General features: G+C 46.2%; 1 protein-coding gene across 1 annotated transcript in view; it reads right to left on the bottom strand.

The window, feature by feature from the left end:
* The window catches only part of LOC121276335 (dynein heavy chain 11, axonemal-like), a 564873-nt gene that overhangs the window by 223770 nt on the left and 318209 nt on the right, over positions 1-22894 (bottom strand). The window contains exons 50-52 of the mRNA XM_041184616.1: positions 15105-15266; positions 10271-10464; positions 6713-6875 (exon numbers count right to left, since the gene is read on the bottom strand). Of these exons, the coding sequence (XP_041040550.1) occupies positions 6713-6875; positions 10271-10464; positions 15105-15266 (519 nt within the window). The remainder of the gene's footprint in view (positions 1-6712; positions 6876-10270; positions 10465-15104; positions 15267-22894) is intronic.

Genomic DNA, 22894 nt, shown 5'->3' with positions numbered 1-22894 from the left:
TCTAAAGGAACCATGGATCATCATGCTAATTACAAAAGAGATTTTGGTGTTATAGTGGAGGGATCTCCAAAACCATCAGCACAGTGCTTAGCTTCTGTACAAAAGGAATAGTCAATAGATTATATGAGCAAAGGGACAGATTATGAATCTAAAAAATATGAGGCTGTGTTGTTCTGTGTTGGTCAACCCCATCTGGAGCAACATATGCTATTATCCTCCATAATCAGGGGAAAAATGTCACTATTGCTTAGAGAGTAGAAAGGCAAGGACACAGTTATCAACAATTTCCGTGATGAGGAAGCCTTAAGGAGCTGGGCTTGATTTCTTTGGAGAAGAACTTCCAAGGATATCAGTGAAGTTTTCAACTTCATGAAGGAAGGTGACAAAAATGATTCATGCAAATTACTCTTTATAGGGAAGATTTCAAATAACAAGTTCAATAATTAGCGAGTTTTACGGAATCTATTGAAAAAAGATGGCTTTAATTGGTCCAATAGTCTTTTCCTGTTCTAAAAAGTTTCATGTTCTTAATTCACTGTAATTTAGCATGGCTGTACTGGTGAGTCTGTCCATATAGCACTATAATTGCAAGTGAGTTCTCTGAAGCATGATATATATGTTTAGGAACAGAACTGAAAACAGTTACCTGTGGAGGTAAATTTTCCAAGACCCCTTCCCACCGATAACCGTTACACACAGCAGGTAGCTTGTTTTATGATGTTCTAATAAGTCACCTGGTGTATGAAAGTATCCGTCTGTGGTGTGGGGTGAGAAAGTTTCTCCTGTGATAACCAATCAAACATTTCAGACACTAGTTTTGGAAGTACAACATAATGTGGCCTGGGATCTGTTTGGGGGACTGGCGAATAAGTTGGGAATAAAGATGTGGAAGAGATCTGGTAAAGATGGAAAATTGGAAGGGGGCCAGAAATGTTGGGTATTTCATCCCAATGAAGCACTGAGATGAATTCCTGATGGGGCTTGGGGTGGGTGGAAGTTGAACTGGTGACATAGCTTCATCTCCGGATATCTGGGTTTTCCTGCCTCCTGAACATTCAAGTGATCTGGGTGTTGGAAAATTTCTAGTGTACAGGTCTATGGAGGAGCATTAACTAGACAAAAAAGAATACTCAGGCACCTAGAAGACTACCAACAGTATCAGGCAAGTTTAAAGGCTTTTAGCTAGTGATGCTCTTTTGCCCCAAGTGACTTGCGAACGCCCAATTATTTCCTCTTCCAATCGACTCACCCCTATACTTCTCCTCCCTACCCATAATGAATCAGCCAAGTTGTGCCCACCGGCCATGTCCATGTTGGCTGACTTCACACTGATCCCATAAGCTCAGGAAGAGTTATGAGCGAAAGTTGTTGACATCCTTATATCCCTCCACTGATTCACAGAATCAAGGAATCACACAGTGCAGAAGAGGCCCTTTAGCCCATCGAGTCTGCACCGCCATGTGAAAAACACCTGACCTACCTACCTAATCCCATTTACCAGCACTTGGCCCATAGCCTTGAATGTTATGACATGCCAAATGCTCATCCAGGTACTTTTTAAAGGATGTGAGGCAACCCACCTCCACCACCCTCCCAGGCAGTCCATCCCAGACTGTCACCACCTTATGGGTAAAAAAGTTTTTCCGTACATCCCCCCTAAACATCCTGCCCCTCACCTTGAACTTATGCCCCCTCATGACTGACCCTTCAACTAAGGGGAACAGCTGCTCCCTATCCGTGTCCCTCATAATCTTGTACACCTCGATCAGGTTGCCCCTCAGTCTTCTCTGCTCCAACGAAAACAACCCAAGTTTATCCAACCTCTCTTCATAATTTAAATGTTTCATCCCAGGGAACATCCTGGTGAATCTCCTCTGCACCCCCTCCAGTGCAATCACATCCTTCCTATAATTTGGCGATCAGAACTGCACATTGTACTCCAGCTGTGGCCTTACCAAGGTTCTATACAACTCCAACATGACCTCCCTACTTTTGTAATCTATGCCTCGACTGATAAAGGCAAGTGTCCCATATGCCTTTTTCAACACCCCACTAACATGTCCCTCTGCCTTTAGAGATCTATGGACACACACGCCAAGTTCCCTTTGTTCCTCAGAACTTCCTAGTGCCATGCCGTTCATTGAATACTTCCTTGTCAAATTACTCCTTCCAAAATGTATCACCTCACACTTTTCAGGGTTAAATTATATCTGCCACTTAACTGCCCATATGACTATCCCGTCTATATCTTCCTGTAGCCCAAGACACTCAACCTCACTGTTAATCGGCCAATCTTTATGTCATCTGCAAACTACTAATCCTACCTTCCACATAGTCATCAATGTCGTTTATATAAATGACAAATAATAGGGGACCGAGCACAGAACCCCGTAGTATGCCACTGGACACTGGCTTCCAGACACTAAAGCATCCTTCTGTCATCACCCTCTGTCTCCTACAACTAAGCCAATTTTGAATCCACCTTATCAAATTACCCTGTATCCCATGTGCATTTGCCTTCTTGATAAGTCTCCCATGTGGGACCTTATCAAAGGCTTTGCTGAAATCCATATAAACTACATCAACTGCACTACCCTCATCTACACACCTGGTCACCTCCTCAAAAAATTCAATCAAATTTGTTAGGCATGACCTCCGTCTGACAAAGCCATGCTGATTATCCCTGATCAAACCTTGCCTTTCAAGTGGAGATAGATTCTCTCCTTCAGAATTTTCTCCAATAGTAGGACTCACTGGTCAGTAGATCCCTGGCTTATTTCTACAACCCTTCTTAAATAGTGGAACCACATTAGCTGTTCTCCAGTCCTCTGGCACCTCCCCCATGGTCAGAGAGGAATTAAAAATTTGGGCCAGAGCCCTTGCGATCTCCTCCCTTGCCTTCCTCAGCAGTCTGGGACACAAATCATCCGGACCTGGATATTTGTCCAATTTTAAACCTGCCAACACCTTCAATACCTTGTCACTCCCTATATCAAGTTGCTTAAGAACCTCTCAATGTTTCTCCCAGAGCTCAAAACCTTCATCCTCATTCTCTTGGGTGAAGACGGATGTGAAGTATTCATTCAACACTCTAGCGATGTCATCTGGCTCCACCCAGAGATTGCCTCCTTGGTCCCTTATGGGCCATACTCTTTCCCTGGTTATCCTCTTCCCATTGATATACTTACAAAATATCTTGGGATTTTCCCTACTTTTACCAGCCAGAGCTTTCTCATATCCCCTCTTTACGTTAACTGAGTTTCGAATTTGTTCCTTCCTAAATGTTTCAGGCAAATATTTGTAGTATATCTGACACAGCATACTTAAGGGTGGAAATCTGCTGCAGATTTCAAATGCAGATGCAAACATCAGTCAGAATTACCAAATGAAGCACTTCAAACACATTGGACTTGGTATTAACAACCCTGAGGACATGTGTGAGAAAGTTGGGAAAGGAGGAAACATGAAAAAACACAAAACATATACATACTCTCTGCCATTTTTGTGCCAACAGATAGTGAGGCGTGTAACTGTCACATCCTGGAGAATTGAGACACTTCCTCAACATTTGTAAGTCAGATGCTACAGTGCAATTGGGAGCCTGATTTAAATTTAATGGAGGTCAGGTGGGTTTCCCTGAGGTCAGGAAACCCAGCATTGAAATTGAGGCAGCAGTTGCAGATCCCAGAAGGTAAATGTCTTTCATAGCCCTCCTTGTGGCTGGGAGAAGCAGGAGTGCTCCCCTAAGCCCCGAAAAGAAACCTTCAGCTGGCTGCCTGCTCTGGCTTCTCCTTAGCCCTGCTGCAATTGGTGACCTCCCTCCACCCTAATTGCCAAAGACCATCCTCAAGAGACCCAGTCGTGGTCTCCTGCCACTGGCAATCAGTCAGTCATTTGGCCAGCAGCAAATGGAAAACAATGAATACGAGGTCCTGCTGTTAAATTCAGCAGGACCTGGGTCCTCAGCCTTGCTGGTTTCTTTGATTGCTTTCTGCCTCCCCTTAAATATAGGGGCCACTACTTCCCAGCTCTGTGAAGCAGATCCTTAAATCAGAACAGAAAGTACACCCTCATGAATTACTTAGCTGTTGTTTGAGGGGGAGTGAGTAAAACCCAGAACAACTTAATGTCACATCCTTTGTTGGTCCAAAGTAAAAGCTTTAAAATGCAAACTGCCAATCACACAGCCATTGGTTAAAATTAAATTACCTGCGATTTAAAAGCAAAAGGATAAATGCAAAATACTGCAGATGCTGGAAATCTGAAACTAAAATGGAAAATTCTGGAAAAACACAGCAGGTCAGGCAGCGTCTGTGGAGAGAGAAACAGAGTTAATGTTTTGAGTCCTTCTTCAGAGCTAAAGAGCAATAGAGATGTGATGCATTTTATATTGTTAAGCTGGAGCAGGTGGAGCAAAATAGAAGTTCACGGATAATGCGATAGTGGGAGCTTTGGAGAGATTGACAAAGCTCTTATGGGCACAAGACAAAGGGAGTGTTAATGGTAGTGTTAAGGATTAAAGAAGGTGCAAATAGTGGCATAAAGGTAAGATAACAGAATGTTTTAATAGCAGAACAAGGTCAGCGTTCTGTGAAAGCACAACATAGAAACAAGTGACAGATGATCCTGTGGGGAGCTGGGGAAAAAGGATAATTTTTTTTAAATTTAAAAATAAAAATGAACAAATAATAAATAAATATAAATTTAAAAACTGATTAAAAAGGGGTAAAAGTGGAGGAGTAAGTTCATGGTCTGAATTTGTTGAACTCAATGGTAAATCTAGAAGGCTGTAAAGTGCCTAATCGGAAGATGAGGTGCTGTTCCTCCAGTTTGCATTGGGCTTCACTGGAACATTGCAGCAGGCCAAGGACGGACATGTGGGCATAAGAGCAGGGTGGTGTATTGAAATGGCAAGCGACAGGAAGGTCTGGGTCATGATTGCAGACTGAGCGAAGGTGTTCCTCAAACCAGTCACCCAGTCTGCAATGTAGAGGAGACCGCATTGGCAGCAGAGAATACAGCAGACCAAATTGAAGGAGGTCCAACTGAAGCATTGCTTTACCTGAAAGGAGTGTTTGGGGCCTTGGGCGGTGAGCAGGGAGGAGGTGAAGGGGCAAGTGTTGCACTTTCTGTGATTGCATGGGAAGGTGCCATGGTAAGGGGATGAGGAGTTGGGGGTGATGGAGGAGTGGGCCAGGGTGTCATGGAGCGAATGGTCCCAATGGGATGCTGATGGGAGGGTGGGGAGTGTGAGGGGAAGATGTGCTTGGTGGTGGCATCATGCTGGAGTTGGCAGAAATGGTGGAGGACGATCCTTTGAATGCAGAGGCTGGTAGGATGAAAAGTGAGGGCAAGGGGGACCCTATCATAGTTCCTGGACAGAGGGGAAGGTGTAAGGGCAAAGGTGTGGGAGATGGGTCAGACATGGTTGAGGGCCCCATCAACCACAGTGGGGGGAACCCTCGGTTAAGGAAAGAGGAAGACATGTCACAAGCACAGTATTGGAAGGTAGCATCATCAGAACAGATGTAACGGAGGCAGAGGAACTGGGAGAATGGGATGGAGTCCTTATAGGAAGCAGGGTGTGAGGGGCTGTAGACAAGGTAGCTGTGGGAGTCGGTGGGTTTGTAATGAAATTTTGCTCCACCTGCTCCACCCCCTCTTAAACAGTATAAAATCCATCATATTTGTACAACTCTTTAGCTCTGAAGAAGAGTCATACAGACTCAAAACGTTAACTCTGTTTCTCTCTCCACAGACCTGCTGAGTTTTTCCAGCATTTTCTGTTTTTATTACATGCAATTTACCTTGTTCAGGATCCAACAATGGTTACTGAGCAGATGAAACAGAACACAGGAACCTAGATACAGGAGTAGGCCAAATTGTACCTCTAGCCTGTTCCAACATTCAATGAGATAATGGCTGATCTGTGACCTATATCCATACCTCTGTCTTCTGCCCCATATCCCTGGACACCTTTAAATAACAAAAATCTATCAATCTCAGGTTGAAAATTTACAATTATCTGGCATCAATTATTGTCATTGCAGAAGAGAGTTCCAAGTTTTTAACACCCTTGGCACGTAGAAGTGTTTCCTAATTCCATATTTGAAAAGTCTGTCTCTAATTTTTAGACTATACTGTCTAAATTCAGGGAATACAACCCTTGTTTCCACTCTTTCCTGTCATTATTTTCTTCATTACTTTTATTTTGTTATTTTGGTCATGCTAATTTTGGTAAATCCCTGTCCCTTTGAATTATCAGCATGCCAACCTCTTTCTTTGCTGTAAATACTGACGCAAAAGGCCTGATTTTAACTGTGTAAGTGAATGGGTTTCGAGCAAGTTAAAATCTCACCCAAAGTAACTATTCAACTTGTCTTTCATTTCCCTATTTTCATTGACAATGTCACCGTTACCAGGTTGCTCCTCATCACCCTGTTTCCGAATAATAATTGTAAAATTGTTTTGCATTGGTTCTAATACCCCTCGCAAGTTTCTTTGCCTACTCCTTATCGTAGCTCTTGCTATAGTTTGTCACTCTTTGCTGTTTTTTGTATCTTTTCCATTTGCCTTTGCCAGTTTTTGCATTCAGAAAAGTTATTCAGCTACAGTGGAAGAGCAATTGGAAGGACATCAATCAGAACATTAGCTCACAGCAAGTAGAGATTACCACTTTGATAATGCAAGATTGTAAATAAAAAATATTAACCTTCAAGTCTGAGATCCCATAGCCTTTCTTCAGTGTGATTTGGAATATTTCTCGAGAACCAATGTAAGCAGCTAATCGGGATAAACTCTGCTTTCCACTGCCACCAACCCCTACCAGTAGAGCATATCCTCGGCTGCTCTCTAATATTCGATTTATCCGACACCTGTGAGAAAGAAACAGGACCTTTAAAACTCCTTGTGATACGTATCTTCTAATACTATCAAGTAAAATTGTACAAGACCTACTCTAACTGATGACAAAACTAAGCTGGCATTCTGAGGATAATATTCTTCTCCACTGATGTCCAGAAGTAATTAGTTTGGAATGTACCAGAACCGAGCTCTGTCATGATCCAGATTTCTGGGCCCAAACTTTCTCTATACCTAACAAGAATGAAGGCTGTGGAACACAGATGCAAGTGGGCCTGCTAACGGCTGCAGCCATGAAGAGAAGGGGACATCCTAGTACACCCCAAGCCTTGAAGGCAGCCTTAAAAGAGGTAGCTGCAGAGATGGTGAATGCACTGCTTATAATTTTCCAAAGTACTCTAGATTCTAAAACAGTCCCAGCAGATTGGAAGTTACCGAATGTAACACCATTATTCAAGGAAGGAGAGAAAGAGAAAACAGGGAACTACACACCAGTTATATCTGACATTAATCATCAGGAAATGCTGGTAACTATGATTAAGAAAGTCTTTATAATGCACTTGGAAAATCATAGTACAATCAGACATGGTTTTATGAAAGGGAAATCATACTTGACAAATTTATTTGAGTATTTTTGTGGATGTAAATAATAGGGTAGGATAAAGGGGAACCAGTAGATGTAATATTCCTGGATTTCCAAAAGGCATGCAATAAAATGCCACAGAAAACATAAATACAAAAGACAAGGGCTCATGGAGTTGAGGGTAATATATATATTAGCATGGATAAAGGATTGGTTAATGGACAGGAAGCAAAGAGTAGAGATAAGCGGGCCACTTTCAAGTTGACAGGCTGCAGCTAGTGGAGTGCCACAAGGATCAGTGCTGGGGTGTCGGCTATTTACAGCTTATACTAATGAATTAGATAAAGAAGCCAAGAGTAATGTATCTAAGTTTGCTGCTGATACAAAGCCAGGTGGGATTGTAAGCTGTGAAGAGGACAGAAAGAGGATGCAAAGAGTTATAGACAGGTTAAGTGAGTGGACAACAAGGTGGCAGATGGAGTGTACTGTGGGGAAGTATGAGGCTATTCACTTTGTAGTAAGAATAGAAAAGAGTATTTTTTAAAAGACGTGAAACTTATAAATGCTAATGTTCAGAGGGAATTGGGTGTACTCAGACAAGGAACATAGAAAGTTAGCATGCAGGTAAAGCAAGCAGTTAGGAAGGTAGTCCCATAAAATAAAGTATAAAAAATTCCAGGACTTCACGATGTATGGAATATCAAATGTCACAGCTGCAGAAGAGTATTAGTGAGTGCTAAAATCGATTATAACCAAGGCCTGAATTTTCACAAGGACAGAAAGGTTTTACAGCTCAGCCCCTGAACCAGGCATCCACCATTTTCACCAGCGGGTGAATGGGGAAGTTTGAAGTTCGCACATCCATGGATCATAGAGGCAGCTACATACGTAAAAGTGTAGCTGCCTTAAAACAGATCCAGTCTTTGTTAATGTGATGTCCAAAACACGACACATGTGTTTTATACTTTTCAGAGGAAGGTCTAAATTTACCAAAGTTTTGGAGAGGTGGGGTACCCTTTTGGAGAAGTAAGGGACTCTTTTGGATAGGTCTAAGTTTCCCTTTTGGAAAGGGTAAGATGTCCTTTGGGAGAGGTAAGGTGCCCTTTGGGAGAGACCAGGTACACTTTTGAAGAGATTATGTACACTTTGCGAGAGGTCAAATGCCCTTTGGGATTGTTAAACGTAGACATGAATGTGTGTAACGAGTGGGCAAACTGATTGAAACTGTCAAGCTGTCAAGGCATTTAAATCTTCTGCCATTTAAATTTAAAAAGGTCTGCAGTTTAAAAAAAACAGTTCTTGCTATTTCACTGTGTCTGTAAACATAAGCCTGAGGGCTATTATTATAGGACTTTGCTGCATGACTGATTCATAACCTATCACTATCACAATGGGATGCCTGTCAGTTCAGTTTGACTGACATTTGGACTAGGAATATAAATGCATGTTTTTTTTATAAGGGATTAAGTAATTGAAGGGATTTAAATGCAGTGAATGGGTTTTTATCAACGAGAGTTTTTTTAAAGATAGTGATGTCATGGATAGACATTGGAGCATCATTTTATTTCATATCAGCATGGATGCTGATGGTAGGTACTGGATGAGTTGACACAGAGAGTGTAAGAGCAAAGGGTGGTGGGTAGGGGGCATAGGTTGGCATGAGTTGGCACTGCTGACATAGGGGCCATGGGGGGGAATTGAGGGACATAGCTTGGCAAGGATGGTAGGAGCAATGGGGGGGTAGGTAAAGGGGCATAGGCTGACATGGAGGATATGAGAGGTCATGGGAGATGGGTGCAGGGCCTGAGGTAGCATGAGCTGGCATGGATGGGACATGGGAGTGTGTGTGGGGTGGTTTGAGGGGTGAGGGCTGGAAGGCTTTATTTCATTTTATTCTTTCTCTTACAAGTCCCAGATCACCAAGGCCAGCCTGTTACACAGCACCTGGCAACCCCTGTGGCTGCCTCCGCACTGTTTCCTGGGGTGGCAGGCCCAACTCGCTTTAACACTTGTGCCCACCACCCCACCGCCGCCCCCCCACCAACCCCGAGAAAGAAAATTAGAATATCCAGCACACTTTCAGCCAAGTCAAATTTGCTGTGCTCCCAACTCAGCAGCAAAATTCCAGGCCCAAGAAAAGCATTTTTTTGTGCTCTTCTCCTTCAGGGAAGAGGTTAACCTGTTGTAAACAGTTTCAAGTTGTTCAGCAATGATTGGAACGGCAGCAGTTGGGCTCCCCCACAGTTAATAGTGTCCAACAGAATGTGGAGTGACAGGAAAAACAAGTATAGTTACGAGGAAAGATGATGAGGAAATAGCAGACACAGAGAAACAATTATTTTTTTGCATGTGACATGGAGAAGATCAGGGAGTAGTTGGGATTCTTACATAGTACAAGAGAAATAGTGGATCAGAGTACATCAATCAAATGACTTCAGCAGCTAACAGAGATTTGTAGTCATTTTCCAACACCTGCCCCCATATAAATGCACAGGAGTTGACCTTGATTGCCTTTTGCCAAACCCTCATCACACACAAAATGTTTTTCATCACATTTTGCAAGAGTGGGTAGCAACATTCAGAGAAGTTCTAAACGCAGATGTATAACCATTAGCATTCCTCAACAAATTCCACTACCTTTCAGTTACACCTACTTTATCAGTATAATTAGCAGTCACCAGTCAGGAATTTGGGCTCCCTAGTGCAGTAGCTGTGGGACATGATGTTGCTGACTCCCTGTGTGTTTTTATTAGAAGCAAGGAATGAATGATGAGTTAAATAAAAAAACAAATAAATTGAACAATTAACCCCTTTATTTATACTTACACATGTTGCATTGCATCTTCAAATAAAACTAGGTTCATCACAGCATTGAGCTCATTATAGTTGTCAAGAATGTCAGTCAGTATTTTCTTCAGGGTATCCCAATCTTTTACAGGCATGTAATGGGGATCGCCAATTCCAAGAGCAAAATGGCAATAAATCAATGGCTTCTGCAGTAAAATACAATCACTGACACCCTGAAATATGAAAGTAGGAAATTTTCCACTTAGAAACAAATTGAATAATGGAATATTTGATCAAGATTTAGAATTTTTTCCATTACATCTCTTTTCTTTTCAACACTGAGAACATCAAAATAAAAAAGACCTGGACATACTTGAGACAAGCAAAGTTTACAAAATTATGGCTTCAAACTACCAACATGTACAAGGTTGCAGCAATTGCTATCTTTAGGGACCTTCCACCCCTTTAAGATCCCTTCAGCTGTTTGCAATAGACAGGATACTGATCTTACTCAACTAGCCCGGGCTCGCAAACTCAAAACATAGGGATGCATCTTCCGGTCGGCGAGCAGAGGGTGGGACCCGCTTGCCGACACATAAAATGACACGGGGTGACGTCGGGCAGGCGGCCCAACGTCACCCCATGTCATTTACATTTTCAGGTCGGCGGGTGTGTAGCCGACTCGGCTGCGCATCCGCCGACCTGTCAACGGCCTATTAAGGCCATTAAAAAAGTAATTGAAATCATTAAAGGACCTGCCATCCAACCTTAAGGTTGGCGGGCAGGCTGGGAGCCCGGACGGGCTTTTGAAAAATATGAAACCTTAATCACGGGCAGGATGAGGTTTCATGAGGGATTTTAAAATTTCAGGATATGTTAAAATAGAAGTTATAGACATGTCCTAACTCAAGTGACAGTGACACATGAAGGGTCATGGCAGAGAAATTTTTTTCTGATCTTTAGTTAATGTTTCAAACCTGAGTCGATCTCCCTGAGACAGTGGAGAGGGCACTTCACAATCGCTGGAGAAGATGGCACAGACAGAGAGTGCCGATGGCACCAGCAGCTGGAGGACTGCGGGGGACCAGGTACATGCTGAGTTGGGCAGTGATGATCTGCCTCTGGAGATGTCAGCCATGCAGCAGCTGCAGGACAAGTAGCTGGGTGCGCAGGAGCATCTGGCAGGGTTGCATGAGGGTGTGCTTCACTTGGTCTTTGTGGAGGAGGAATCCAAGCAGAGTGTCAGTGATGGCATGAATCTCATGTCAGAGCATCAGGCTTCCTCCATGGAGAGACTGGCGACTCTCATGGAGAGGGGCTTTCAACGGATTGATCAGCATCTGATTGGGTTACGCTCTGACCTGCAAGCCCACACAGCGCTAATGGCCATAGGTGGTCATTGGCAATGTGGGAGATGTTCTGGGCACCAAGTGTCCCAGCTTGGCGCCCAATCACCTGCAGTGAACAGGGAGGTCCAAAGTGACCTCATGTTGATGAAGCAGCTCCTCCGCCCCTCTACCAGTGACCGTTGCATCCGTTGAGGATGCGACAACTGGGGAGGTGCCAGTTCTGGAACTGGCCACTCCATCCCAGGCGGGGCCAGCACAGGCTCCATGGGCCAGAGGATATCCGCCAAGGTCATTGAGGCCAGCAGGACAGCAGAGTCAGCAGGCTGTCTCACAAGCCACTCCGAGCGATGGGGTGGCACCAAGACAAGGCACCCGCAAACGTAAGCATAAGGCACTTTAGGCACTCCACGGGTTTCTCACTGGTGCTTTTTTGTTGGCCCTAGATTAGGAAATATATTTTTGTCAATGTCAGAGCAACATTTTGTTATGTTTTTTGTGGCATCATCTGATGGATGGGAATAAAGTCCACATTTGTTACCATGGCTGAGGGTGTCTCCTTTGTGCTGCATTTGTCTGTTTCACAGACATATCATGAGTGTTTGAGTGGACATTGATGTTTATGTGCTAAGCCCTTAGTTGCAGCTGATGAAGTGGAAGATGTAGCGCTTAAGCGCTGCGTATGGATGAGCCAGGCAATGCTGGTCCTGCAGATCCATTTGTGTGGGGCTGACTGAAGGTTCGTTGGATTAAAGTGTCCAGGATGCCCCTGCCTCCTTGGTGTAGTTGCAGGTCAGCGTGCTGCCCCTCATCATCACCCTGTGCTTCCTCATCCTCTGAACCACTGCTGGATTCATCATGTGCAGCCGCATCCACTGCGTCAAGGTTTTCATCGTCAACTGCGTCCCACCTTTCCAGCGCAGAGCGCAGCTACCACTATCACAGAGAAGTGACCTGGGGGGTACTGGAGTGCACCCCCTGAGCGGTCCAGGCATCGGAAGCGCATCTTGAGAAGACCGATGGCTCTCTCCACCACAGCCCTTGTGGAACCATGGCTCCTATTGTAGTGCTCCTCAGCTTCTGTTCTTGGATAGTGGAGAGGTATCATGAGCCACCTTCTGAGAGGATAGCCCTTATCATCCACCAGCCATCCATCCAGCCGAGCCGGAGCACTGAAGAGCCCCGACACCTGGAAGTGTCTGAGGATGTAGGCATCATGGGAGCTGCCTGGGTACCTTGCACAGACTTGCAAAACCTGCATCCTGTGATCACACACTATCTGCACGTTCATGGAGTGGAAGCCCTTCCTGTTGACAAAGGGACCAGGCTCACCTGCTCGCGCCCTGATGGCCACATGTGTGCAGCCTATAGCACCCTGGACACGGGAGAAGCCAGCAATGGCCACGAAGACTCTGGCTCGCTGTGCCTGACTTGCCTGGTCACAGCGGAAGTGGATGAAGGTCAATACCCAGCTGAACAGAGTGTCTGTAACCTGCTTGACACAAGTGTGTACAGCTGATTGGGAGACACAGCAAAGATCACCCACCAAGCCCTGGAAGGAGCCAGATGCATAGAAGTGGAGGGCAACTGTGAGCTTCAGAGCCGCTGGCATGGGGCGTCTGCTCGCACAGTTAGGAGATATCTCAGGGCCAACCATCTGACAGGTGTAGCTGACTGTTTCCCTTTACAGTCGGAGCCTCCTTCAGCACTGCACCTCAGTCATGTTGAGGTAATAGCTGCTTCGCTGCCTGTATACCCTGGCAGAAGGATAGTGGCGTCTTCTGCGGCCCCTTCCACCTTGGACTACCTCTTGGCCCTGTGCCCCTTGTGCCTGCGCCTCTCCTCCCAAAGGTGGCTCTCCTGGAGGCTGATTGTCCAGTCCTAGCCTCCTCCTTATTCTATCCCTCCCTTCCTCCTCAGAGAAGCTGCCTTCAGTGGAGATGTCAGAACCCATACCCAGGCTAAATGGAGGCCTTGGAAAGCTGCAGGCCCAATAAGGATTACTGACTGCAGACTGCTGACCTGAAGGTTCAAAGTGCACAGAAAGCTGCTGGAATTCGTTCTGAACAGCTTCAGATCACACAGGAATGTTTAAAATACTTGCTGCAATAAATACTTCACATAAAACATTGACAACCCCACTGAGCCCACATATCCCGCCCATGGATGAGTTTTGTTAAAAAGTCACTTACCCGCCTGCTCGTTACGCCCGTGCGCTGAGCCAAAGATTGCACGGGCGCCTCAAAATCGGCATCGACTGTCGAGTTAAGGGCCTTAACTAGCCCCTTAATTAATGGCGGGCACACATCGTGCTTCATCCGTCCAGCTAAATATCGTGATGGCGCACAGTGACATCAGGACCCTCGCCCGACGTCAGCGCGCGCCATTTTAAACGCTAATGTGCGGGGCCCACCACCCGCACGTCACCCAGAAAATTCAGCCCTAATAAAAATTTTCAAAAAATTTAATAGATATGTCCCAGCTCATGTGACACTGTCATATGAGGAGGCATGTCTCAATTTTTTTTTCTTTTATTTAAATTTTTAAATATCAAACTGATCTCCCTGAGGCAGCTCTGGTCCTCAGGGAGATTTCTGCAGTCCATCACGCGCATGCACAAAAGAGTGCAGGCCCCGACTTAGCCTACTCCCCCCACTCGTAAAAGGTATACTCAGCACTTCCAGATGCGCATCACGCTGGGCGGGCCTTAATTGGCCCACCCATGTAAAAGCTGATCGCTGCCCGCGCCCGCCCAACACCCTCCGACGGAGACAAAATTCTCCCCATAGTTTTTCAGTGGAACAACAAAATAAGATTAGTTATTTGACCTGAGATTGTTTAGACAATTCTTGAGGGATTCATAAAAATTGTCAGATACGAAAAATCATTACTTGTGATTTTTAACAGATGTCAATTTACAGTAGTGGATTAATATTACAAAATACAGGTTAGTTCATTAGTTAAAGAAAGCATCACCGTCATTTTTCATAGTACAGACCTTTGCTCACACCTTAGGAGAGATGTCAAAGCCTCGGAGAGAGTACGGAGGAGACTTACTGGCATGGTGCTAGGATAGAAAGCTAGGATAGAATTCAGTTACGTGGAGAAACTGGGGTTGTTCTCCTAACAGCAGAGAAGGTTACAGGGAGATTTAATAGAGGTGTTCAAAATCATGAAAGGTTTGATACAGTAAATAAGGAAAAGCTATTTTCAATGGTAGGAGGGTCAATTAATAAAACTCACAGATTTAAGGTATCTGGCAAAAGAACTAGGCTTGACATAAGGATTTTTTTTTACACATGTTGTTGATCTGGAACGTACTGCCTGAAAGGATGGTGGAAGCAGAGTCAATTGTAACTTTCAAAGGGGCATTTGATGAATACTTGAAGTGCAAAAATTTTCCGGGCTGTAGGGAAAAATCATGAGAGTGGGAGTAATTTAGCTCTTTCAAAGGGCTGGCACAGGCATGATGGGTCCAATGTCCTCACGTGCTGTATTATTTTGAGAAGCTATGAAAATAGGCTTACTTCAAAGAATTTTTTGGCAGTGTCCAAGAGAATTTTCTGGAAGAGCTCAGAATCTCTCGATTGTACTAGCTTGTCCTCATAAACACGGGATGATTCATGAAGCCAGAGCGACACCAAATCCATTGGCTTTTTTAAACAATCAGGAAGTGTGAACAGTATTCCCTGAAATGAAACAAAATATTCTTTGGAACTCTTCCGCAATCAATTTCAACAAGTTTACATAAAAAGTTGGATTCAATACAAATGGGGACATTAGATAGGGACTAAAGATAGGGACGTTAACAAGGGAAATTCCCCAAAATACATGCAACAAATGTATTAGGTAGTTCGCTTGACAAGAGGAACTAAGGTAGTTCCGCCTGTCTTCCCAGCAGCGCCCATCAGGTAAATGTCAGTAGGAGGGCTGTATCTGTCTCCAGGGAGCAGGCAATTGCAGCACCTTTGGAGACGGGCCAGCACTCTTAGGCCTCCTTCTACAGGAGAGTGTTTAAATTTGAAAAAGAATTCAAGCCTTACATTTGATTGGTGGCTGCAGGCAGCCACTAAAGCCTCCATAGCATGATGAAGCCCATTGCCTATCTTAGGCTTCCACCAGCGGCACCAACAAAATAGGTCCCAGTGAATTAGCAACTATATAGCACCTGATTGTCTCTCACAGAAACATCCCTAAAGGCTTCACATAAAACACATTACTTAAAAACTCTTGCCCTTTTTGCAAATTGCAAGGCTCCATCAATACCAGTGAGATGGAGTAGTGAAAATAAAGGAAAATACTGTGAATGCTGAAAATCAAAATAAAAACAGAAAACGCTGGAAAATACTGAGTAAGTGAGACAGCATGGCCCGACTTTTCTTGTGGTGGAAAGGGTTTCAAACTTAACCAAAATGGCGCCAGAGCCCTGATTCCGGATACCCTCGCCCTTGAACCCAGCAGCCACCATTTTCACCTGGAAGGTGGGAGGGGACGAAGGGCCCTGGATCACAGAGGCAGCTACACTTATCCAATTTTCATTACTAACATGTGCAAAACATGATTCATGGACTCATTTGAGCAAATGGTCTGAAGCTGCAGAGTCATCTGGAGAGGTAACGGAGACTTTTAGTTAGGTCCAGATACCCCTTTGGGAGAGTTAAAGTGTCCTTCAGGATAGGTCAAGTGCCCTTTGGAATTGTTGATACTAGACAATGTGCGTAAAAAGTGGATAAGCTCACTGGAACTGTCAAACTGTCAGGGCATTTAATTGCCCAAGACCTTTAAATTAAAAAAAAACATTTTGTTATGGCCACTTGCAAGTTCACTATGTCACCTTACATAAGGCTGAGGGGTATCATCATAGGATTAGTGCTACATGACTGATTCCAAAACCCATCGTTATCACAGTGGGGAGCCTGGAAATTCACAGCTCCAAGTGGTTATAAAGTCTATGATATAGGGCTATGAATAAAATACATGTTTTTGTAAGGAATAAGTAAGAGTGAAATGTTTGGGCGGAATCGTTGCAGATTTCCACTAAGTGCAGTAGTGGGTGGGAAAAAGGACATTTTACCTGCTTGTCGCAATGTCAGTTTTGTGCCATATCATCCCAATTCCGCCTCACTAATCATGAATTCCCTAGACACAAGCTGTTTTGCTGGTGGGCGGCCTCCAATTCGCCAGCTACGCCATCACCTGACCACTTCCTCACACCAGGTGCCATGTTTCAAGGGCAGCCATGTGCACACCTCTCAGTGATTCCAGCCAGGGCTGCTGCACAGGAGACATGGCCCCAAACGGCAAGTAAGTTGCAGCCCCACAATTCAGTGACTGCATCGCTGGAACGCCGTGGAGGCCCGCTGCGATGGCCACTGCCACCAGCAAAGGCCAGCGAGCAAGATCACCAACCTGTATGGGAGGCAATGGTCAGAGCCACTGCCCTGCATAAGAGGACAGCCACCCAGTGCAGAAAGGGGATGAATGGTCTCACCCATTCCACCAGGGTCACTGTTCTCATCAGTCTCAACTCACACACTCACAAACACATCCACAGGGATCTCACGCCCGAAGAGATAACATCACTGACTCTCATACACACCCTCACATCTTCATCAGCCTCATATCCTCTGGAGCTCGTGTCCTCATCCCGTCCATGGCTCCACTCACCACACAAACATTCCATGCAGTGCCATGTGTCCCGCTCACACTCTCTCAATCTGTCTTCATGCAAGAGAAGCTGGCTCACAACAGTAGGAAGAGGTCCCAGACTGGAGTGGAGTGGCCCACATTAGGCCCCTCACTCATTTTGAGGAGCGTGCCATCAAGCTGACTGGTGAAGACGTGGACAGTGCCTGCGGCAACGGTGAGGTTGACTGCGAACACCCACGTAAGGATGCTGCACCACATCATCCCTCTCTCAATGCAACTGTGAGTACTCTCTGATAAAGGCAAAATACTGCAGATGCTGGAAATCTGAAACATAAACAAAAAGTGCTGGAAAAACTCAGCAGGTCTGATAGCATCTGTGGAGGGAAAGACAGAGTTAACGTTTCGAGTCTGTGTTTTTGTTGTGTGCTCTCTCCCTCCTGTTTTTGACTCTGGCGCCAAGCACAAATTGTCTCTACTTTGGTTCACAGGGAGCTCAACCAAGCAGCTGATACCCTCAACCAGCCACGTCCTCACTTCCAGCCAAGAGGACACCTCCTCCATTGAAGAGCTGGAAATAAACAGCGCTTACCCACATCCTCCACCAGTGCAGAGACACACACCTCAATGGGACCTAGATCTAGAGCAGGCTTGGGTTCAGAGTCTGGTGGTCACCGCACAGACACGTGTCCGCAGCAGGAGGAGGCAGGTTCAGCCGAACTCCCCAGCACTCAGAGGACTGCTGGGGAACGGGTATCTGTGAGGTCCAAGTCAGATGATGGGCCTCTGGATTTGGCTTTCCAACCCATCGTGGAGAATCAGAAGAAGGCGGGGAAGCATCACGCAGAGCTGTTGGAAGCCCTCAACAGAGTGGCAACTGAGTCGAAGGATGCTCCCACCTGCTCTCTGATGAAGTGAAGCCAACATGTGCGCACATGGAAGTCTCCATTGGAAGGATGGCAGACGCCATGGAGACCCTGGTCCAGCAGAACAATGGAGATGCACGCAGACCTGTGCTCCATCACGGTAGCCATGGCTGAGTTCCTGCAGTGACAACGCAAGAGGGAAACAGGGAACTGCGATGTCCCTCCAGGTGCTATTTCCCGTCAAGGTGTCAGGCTGGAGCCCTCAGGCACCTGAAGGGGTGTGGAGGAGCAGCAGTTGGATACCCCTAGGTCATCCACTCAGGAATCTCAGAGGCTGTCCGCTCCATCCGAGTCTCCTTTGCCTGTGACCCCCTCAACCTAGTCCTCTGTCACCACAGTGGGAGCAGCTGGCCCGCAGGAGGACAGCCAAAGCAAAACAGGGCACCCAAAGCCTCAGCTCTCCAGAGGACCCATGCCAAAATCATCAGAGGCAACAGGGCCAACCATTGCACAGGCTGTCTCCATCCCTGCTGCGGGTGTCAGGGCAGCATCTAAAAGAACAGGTAGGCATAGAAAAGTTAAGAATTTCTGATCACAAGTGGTTGCAAAGGTGAATCGATTATGTCACTTTATAATTTGAAAATATATTCAGTTTCACTGTATAATGTGTAATGGTGTGTTTTTGCTTCATTGACAGGCTTGGCGAGTCCTCGCCCTGCATCCGCCCACCACTCTCCAACTAGCAGTTCAGGTGCACGCAGCCAGCCGACGAATGATTCCGGAGGGATAAGTGGGTGTGTGGCAGGGCCTTTCGGATCTACGTGCAAGCATTCTCTCCCGTGCGCGCCTGGGTCCTTCTCTCTCCCGCGCGCGCCCGGGTCCTTCTCTCTCCCGCGCGCGCCCGGGTCCTTCTCTCTCCCGCACGTGCCCGGGTCCTTTTCTCTCTCCCGCGCGCGCCCGGGTCCTTCTCTCTCTCCCGCGCGCGCCTGGGTCCTTTTCTCTCCCGCGCGCGCCCGGGTCCTTTTCTCTCCCGCGCACGCCCGGGTCCTTCTCTCTCCCGCGCGCGCCCGGGTCCTTCTCTCTCCCGCGCGCGCCCGGGTCCTTCTCTCTCCCGCGCGCGCCCGGGTCCTTTTCTATCTCGCGCGCGCCCACCCCGATCCTTCTCTCCCACACAAACGGATCCTTCCTCCACCACACTCATCTTAATGTTCCAAGCCCTCCCATGCAGCACCTGTTCCTGCCTAACATGAGGCTCCTTTCCATTTTCGATTTTGCTGGTGAAATATGTCTTTAGCTCACCCATCCTTTCCCCTCCCCCAGTCACCCATGCCCCTTCCCCCCAGCATTGTTGACCCCTCGGCATCACCTTTCACCTCCCCAATGTCACCTACCAGCCAGAATCCTTTCCTTGTGGGATGTCCAGGTGAACATGCACATTCCTGACTTTCCTGAGAATCCCATCCCCAAACACATTGACCCCCCCAATCTCCTCTTTCCCACCCCCAGGGTCCATATCTGCCTCCGCGTCCCCACCACCGCCCTTGCTGCCCCTTCCAACCCTACTGTAGCTCCCTCACCCTCCTACCCTACTGGCTCACTCTGCCCCGTCTTGTACCCACCATTCCCTCCTATCATGCCCAGCCTCACTTCCCTCCCCAGAAGGCAGTCATTGGCTTCACAGACCCCTCCTTTGCACGTTCCCCTGCCTTATTCCTTGCTCCAGGCTCCTTCCACCATCCCCCGCGCCCCCCCCCACTCTGCCATCCCGGACTCCTTCCTCCCTCCAAAGTCCTTCTCTTACACTTTCCTTCCTCCCTTACCCCTACCTCCCCAGTTGCTGCATTCTCCCCCTTTACACCCTCCTCCCTCTGTTTTTGAGTGTTATTGGAGCTACACTCATCAAGGCAATTGGAGAGCCTTCAGAAGGGGGTAGGGATGGATCATCCATTTGACACTTCTTGCTGAAGATGGTCATAAATGCTTCAGCTTCATCTTTTGCACTGACATGTTGGGTTTCACCATTACCTTCTCCTGGAATTCTTTGAATGCGTGGTCCTCTGCTATAGCTCAAAAAGAAACTAGCCATCTATTCTTTCCATTTCAATAGGTTTAATCATTTCGGACTGTCATGGTTTGCTTTGACAGCTGAGCCTGTTACAAATGTTTTTGCTGAATTTCTAAAAAGCTGCACTTTACTCAGCAGGGGGTTATGTACACAGTTTGATTGACAGTTTTAAGAGGTTATTAAAGGAATATCTGTCCCTGATGTGGTTATTGAATAGATGTTTGTTTAATTTTACAGCTGAATGATTACTTGAGGGGATTTAACTATTTTCAATGATTCTGGCATTTCTCTTCAGTATGAATGGTTGTGTGCTTGAATGACACTTCATCAGATTTTTAGAGATTTAATTGATTTTAAGTTCATTTCAAAGACTTCCCATTGCTATTACATGCCTCCTGAGATCTGTGTCTAGTGAATATTGGGTGAGTGGCAATGGAGGACACATGGGGAGATGGAGGGTGCATGGGGATACAAGGGGCCATAGCGAAGGCTGGGGGCATGAAGGGCTGAGGGTATGGGGAGAGCATGGGGTTTGAGGGATCATTGAAAGGGGATGGGAGGGTACAAGGGGAGCTTAGGGGACCTTGAATGAGCATAGGAGTTTGGTGACAGGGTGAGGGGGCATAAGAACGATATGGATAGCTGGGCCACTGACCCCGAGAGCCGAAGTGGTCTTCTAAACAGCTCACCTCATCACCCCCACACCCTGACACTGCCTCATGCAGTGATTACATGGGGGTTGGTCTCGGTCCATTGTGAGGGAATGAGGAGGATCAGCTCATCATAGGGAGAAGCAAGAAAGGAGACTTAGCCTGCTTAAAGATTTCAATGACTGACCGACCTCCTGAGCTTTAATAGGCTGCCTGTCTGCTGACTCACCTCTATTAAATTTTGAAGTCGACGGATTAGAGGTGTGTTGGGGTCTACTTGACTTTTTAAAATTTTTACCGTTCTACCTAACCCCCACTCACCCATCCTTGGCCCCTTTATGTTCAACTGCCAGAGTGTGATTTGAGTGCTACCAACTGAGCCAAGTTAACAATGGCATTAAGCTCAGAAAAATGCACTATAAATATAGAGCATAGTTAATCTGGCAAATAGCACACTTTTGCACAGGAGTATGGTGTATCACTCAGTGTTTTCCCCGAAAAAGACCTCACTACTTCATTGCTAAACCAGGGAAGAAACTGTGGTTAAGAATACTGGATTTTATAAGTTGGTTATGTTTTAAATTAGGCTTGTCCAAGGTACGGACCTCAGACTGGATGCAGCCCCGAGGCATTTTCATCCACCTGCCATGTCATTGGATGCAGCCATCCAAGACTTCCCCGGTCAGAGTTTTGAAAAATGCCAAGAGCCTGCTCATCTAATCACAAGGGGAGTGCATGGAGCTGGTGGGCCCGGGGTTGGGGATGCTCGGAGGTGGCAGCCCCAGACCTTGGGCTGCTTCCATTTTATTTTTCACCCTGTTCTCAGAGCTGGCAGCCCAGGACCTCAGGTGGCATCTAACTTAATTGGCTCTGGGAGTGCTCGGAACTGCGACTTTGCGCTGAAGGGGAGAGCAGTGGGCCAGGCCAGATTTTCGGTGGGCAGCCTCACCGTATGTTGAGCCAGTGGGATGTGTGAGTGAGTGAGTGAATGTGCGTGTGTGAATGAATGTGTGTGTGTGAGTGAGAAAGGGTGAGTGTTTGTGTGTATGTGAGTGAGAAAGGGTGAGTGTATGTGTGTATGTGAGTGCGAGAGTGAGAAAAGGTGATAGTGTGTGTGAGAGAAAGGGTGGGTGTGTGTGTGAGAAAGCGGGAGGGAGGAGGGTGAGTGTATGTGAGTGTGAGAGAAAGAGAGTGAATGAGTGAGTGTGTGCACGCAAGAGAGAGAGGGTGAGTATGTGTTTGAGTGAGAAAGAATGAGTGTATGCATGAGAGAGAGAGGGTCTGTATGTTTGTGTGTATGTGCGTGTGTGTTTGAGTGAGAGAGAGCGAGAGGTAAGTGTGTGTGTGAGAAAGAAAGGGGGTGTGTGTGTGCGTGTTAGAGAGGGGTGGGAGTGTATATGTCTAGCTCGCTCCAATCTCAGAGTTCTTATTCATCCTCACCCCCACACACCAACAGGCACTGTCACCCACTCTCACACCCCCTTCCACATTCGAATGGTTGTCTTTATTTATTATTCATTTTTTAATAATCAATTTTTTGATTTTTTTTTTGTGTTCAGTAAAATGTTGTTTTCATACGTCAGTTTTTTTCCAAAACTCATGTTTAATGTTGTGCCAAACCTTATCTTTCCAAAATTCATTCATCACCACCTCCCCGAAAATGAGAAAAATTGAAGTATGGCTCCCCCCACGCAAAAAGGTTGGTCAGGCCTATTTTGAAATGTCTCCTTTAACGTAAGATACAACTGGGAATTCCAGAATCATCCCAGAAACCTAGTGAAATCAAGTGACAGTTTTCACACTTTTCCACAGTGACTCACAGTAAATGGACAGCTCCTTTGTGAGATGCATAGGCAGAGAGAGACAAGACAGGTACTGCTGTGGAGCAGCAGAATGGTGAGAGTCAAATCTGGAAGACTCAGGGTGAGTGGAATGACTTTCGAAGGACACAAGAAGTTTCGAGCTATTACAGCAGGGAGATGGAGAGTCAGCAGTGACACTGGACTTGACTTGTTCTTGTGCTACACATCTGCCAGAAATGCGGTGCACAGCAAAAAAGGCTGAAAGATGTATTTCAATTGAATTGGTTA

The sequence above is a fragment of the Carcharodon carcharias genome, chromosome 3 (assembly GCF_017639515.1).
Source record: "Carcharodon carcharias isolate sCarCar2 chromosome 3, sCarCar2.pri, whole genome shotgun sequence".
In the NCBI taxonomy this organism is placed as follows: Eukaryota; Metazoa; Chordata; class Chondrichthyes; order Lamniformes; family Lamnidae; genus Carcharodon; species Carcharodon carcharias.
This window is presented reverse-complemented; position numbering and strand designations above follow the sequence as displayed.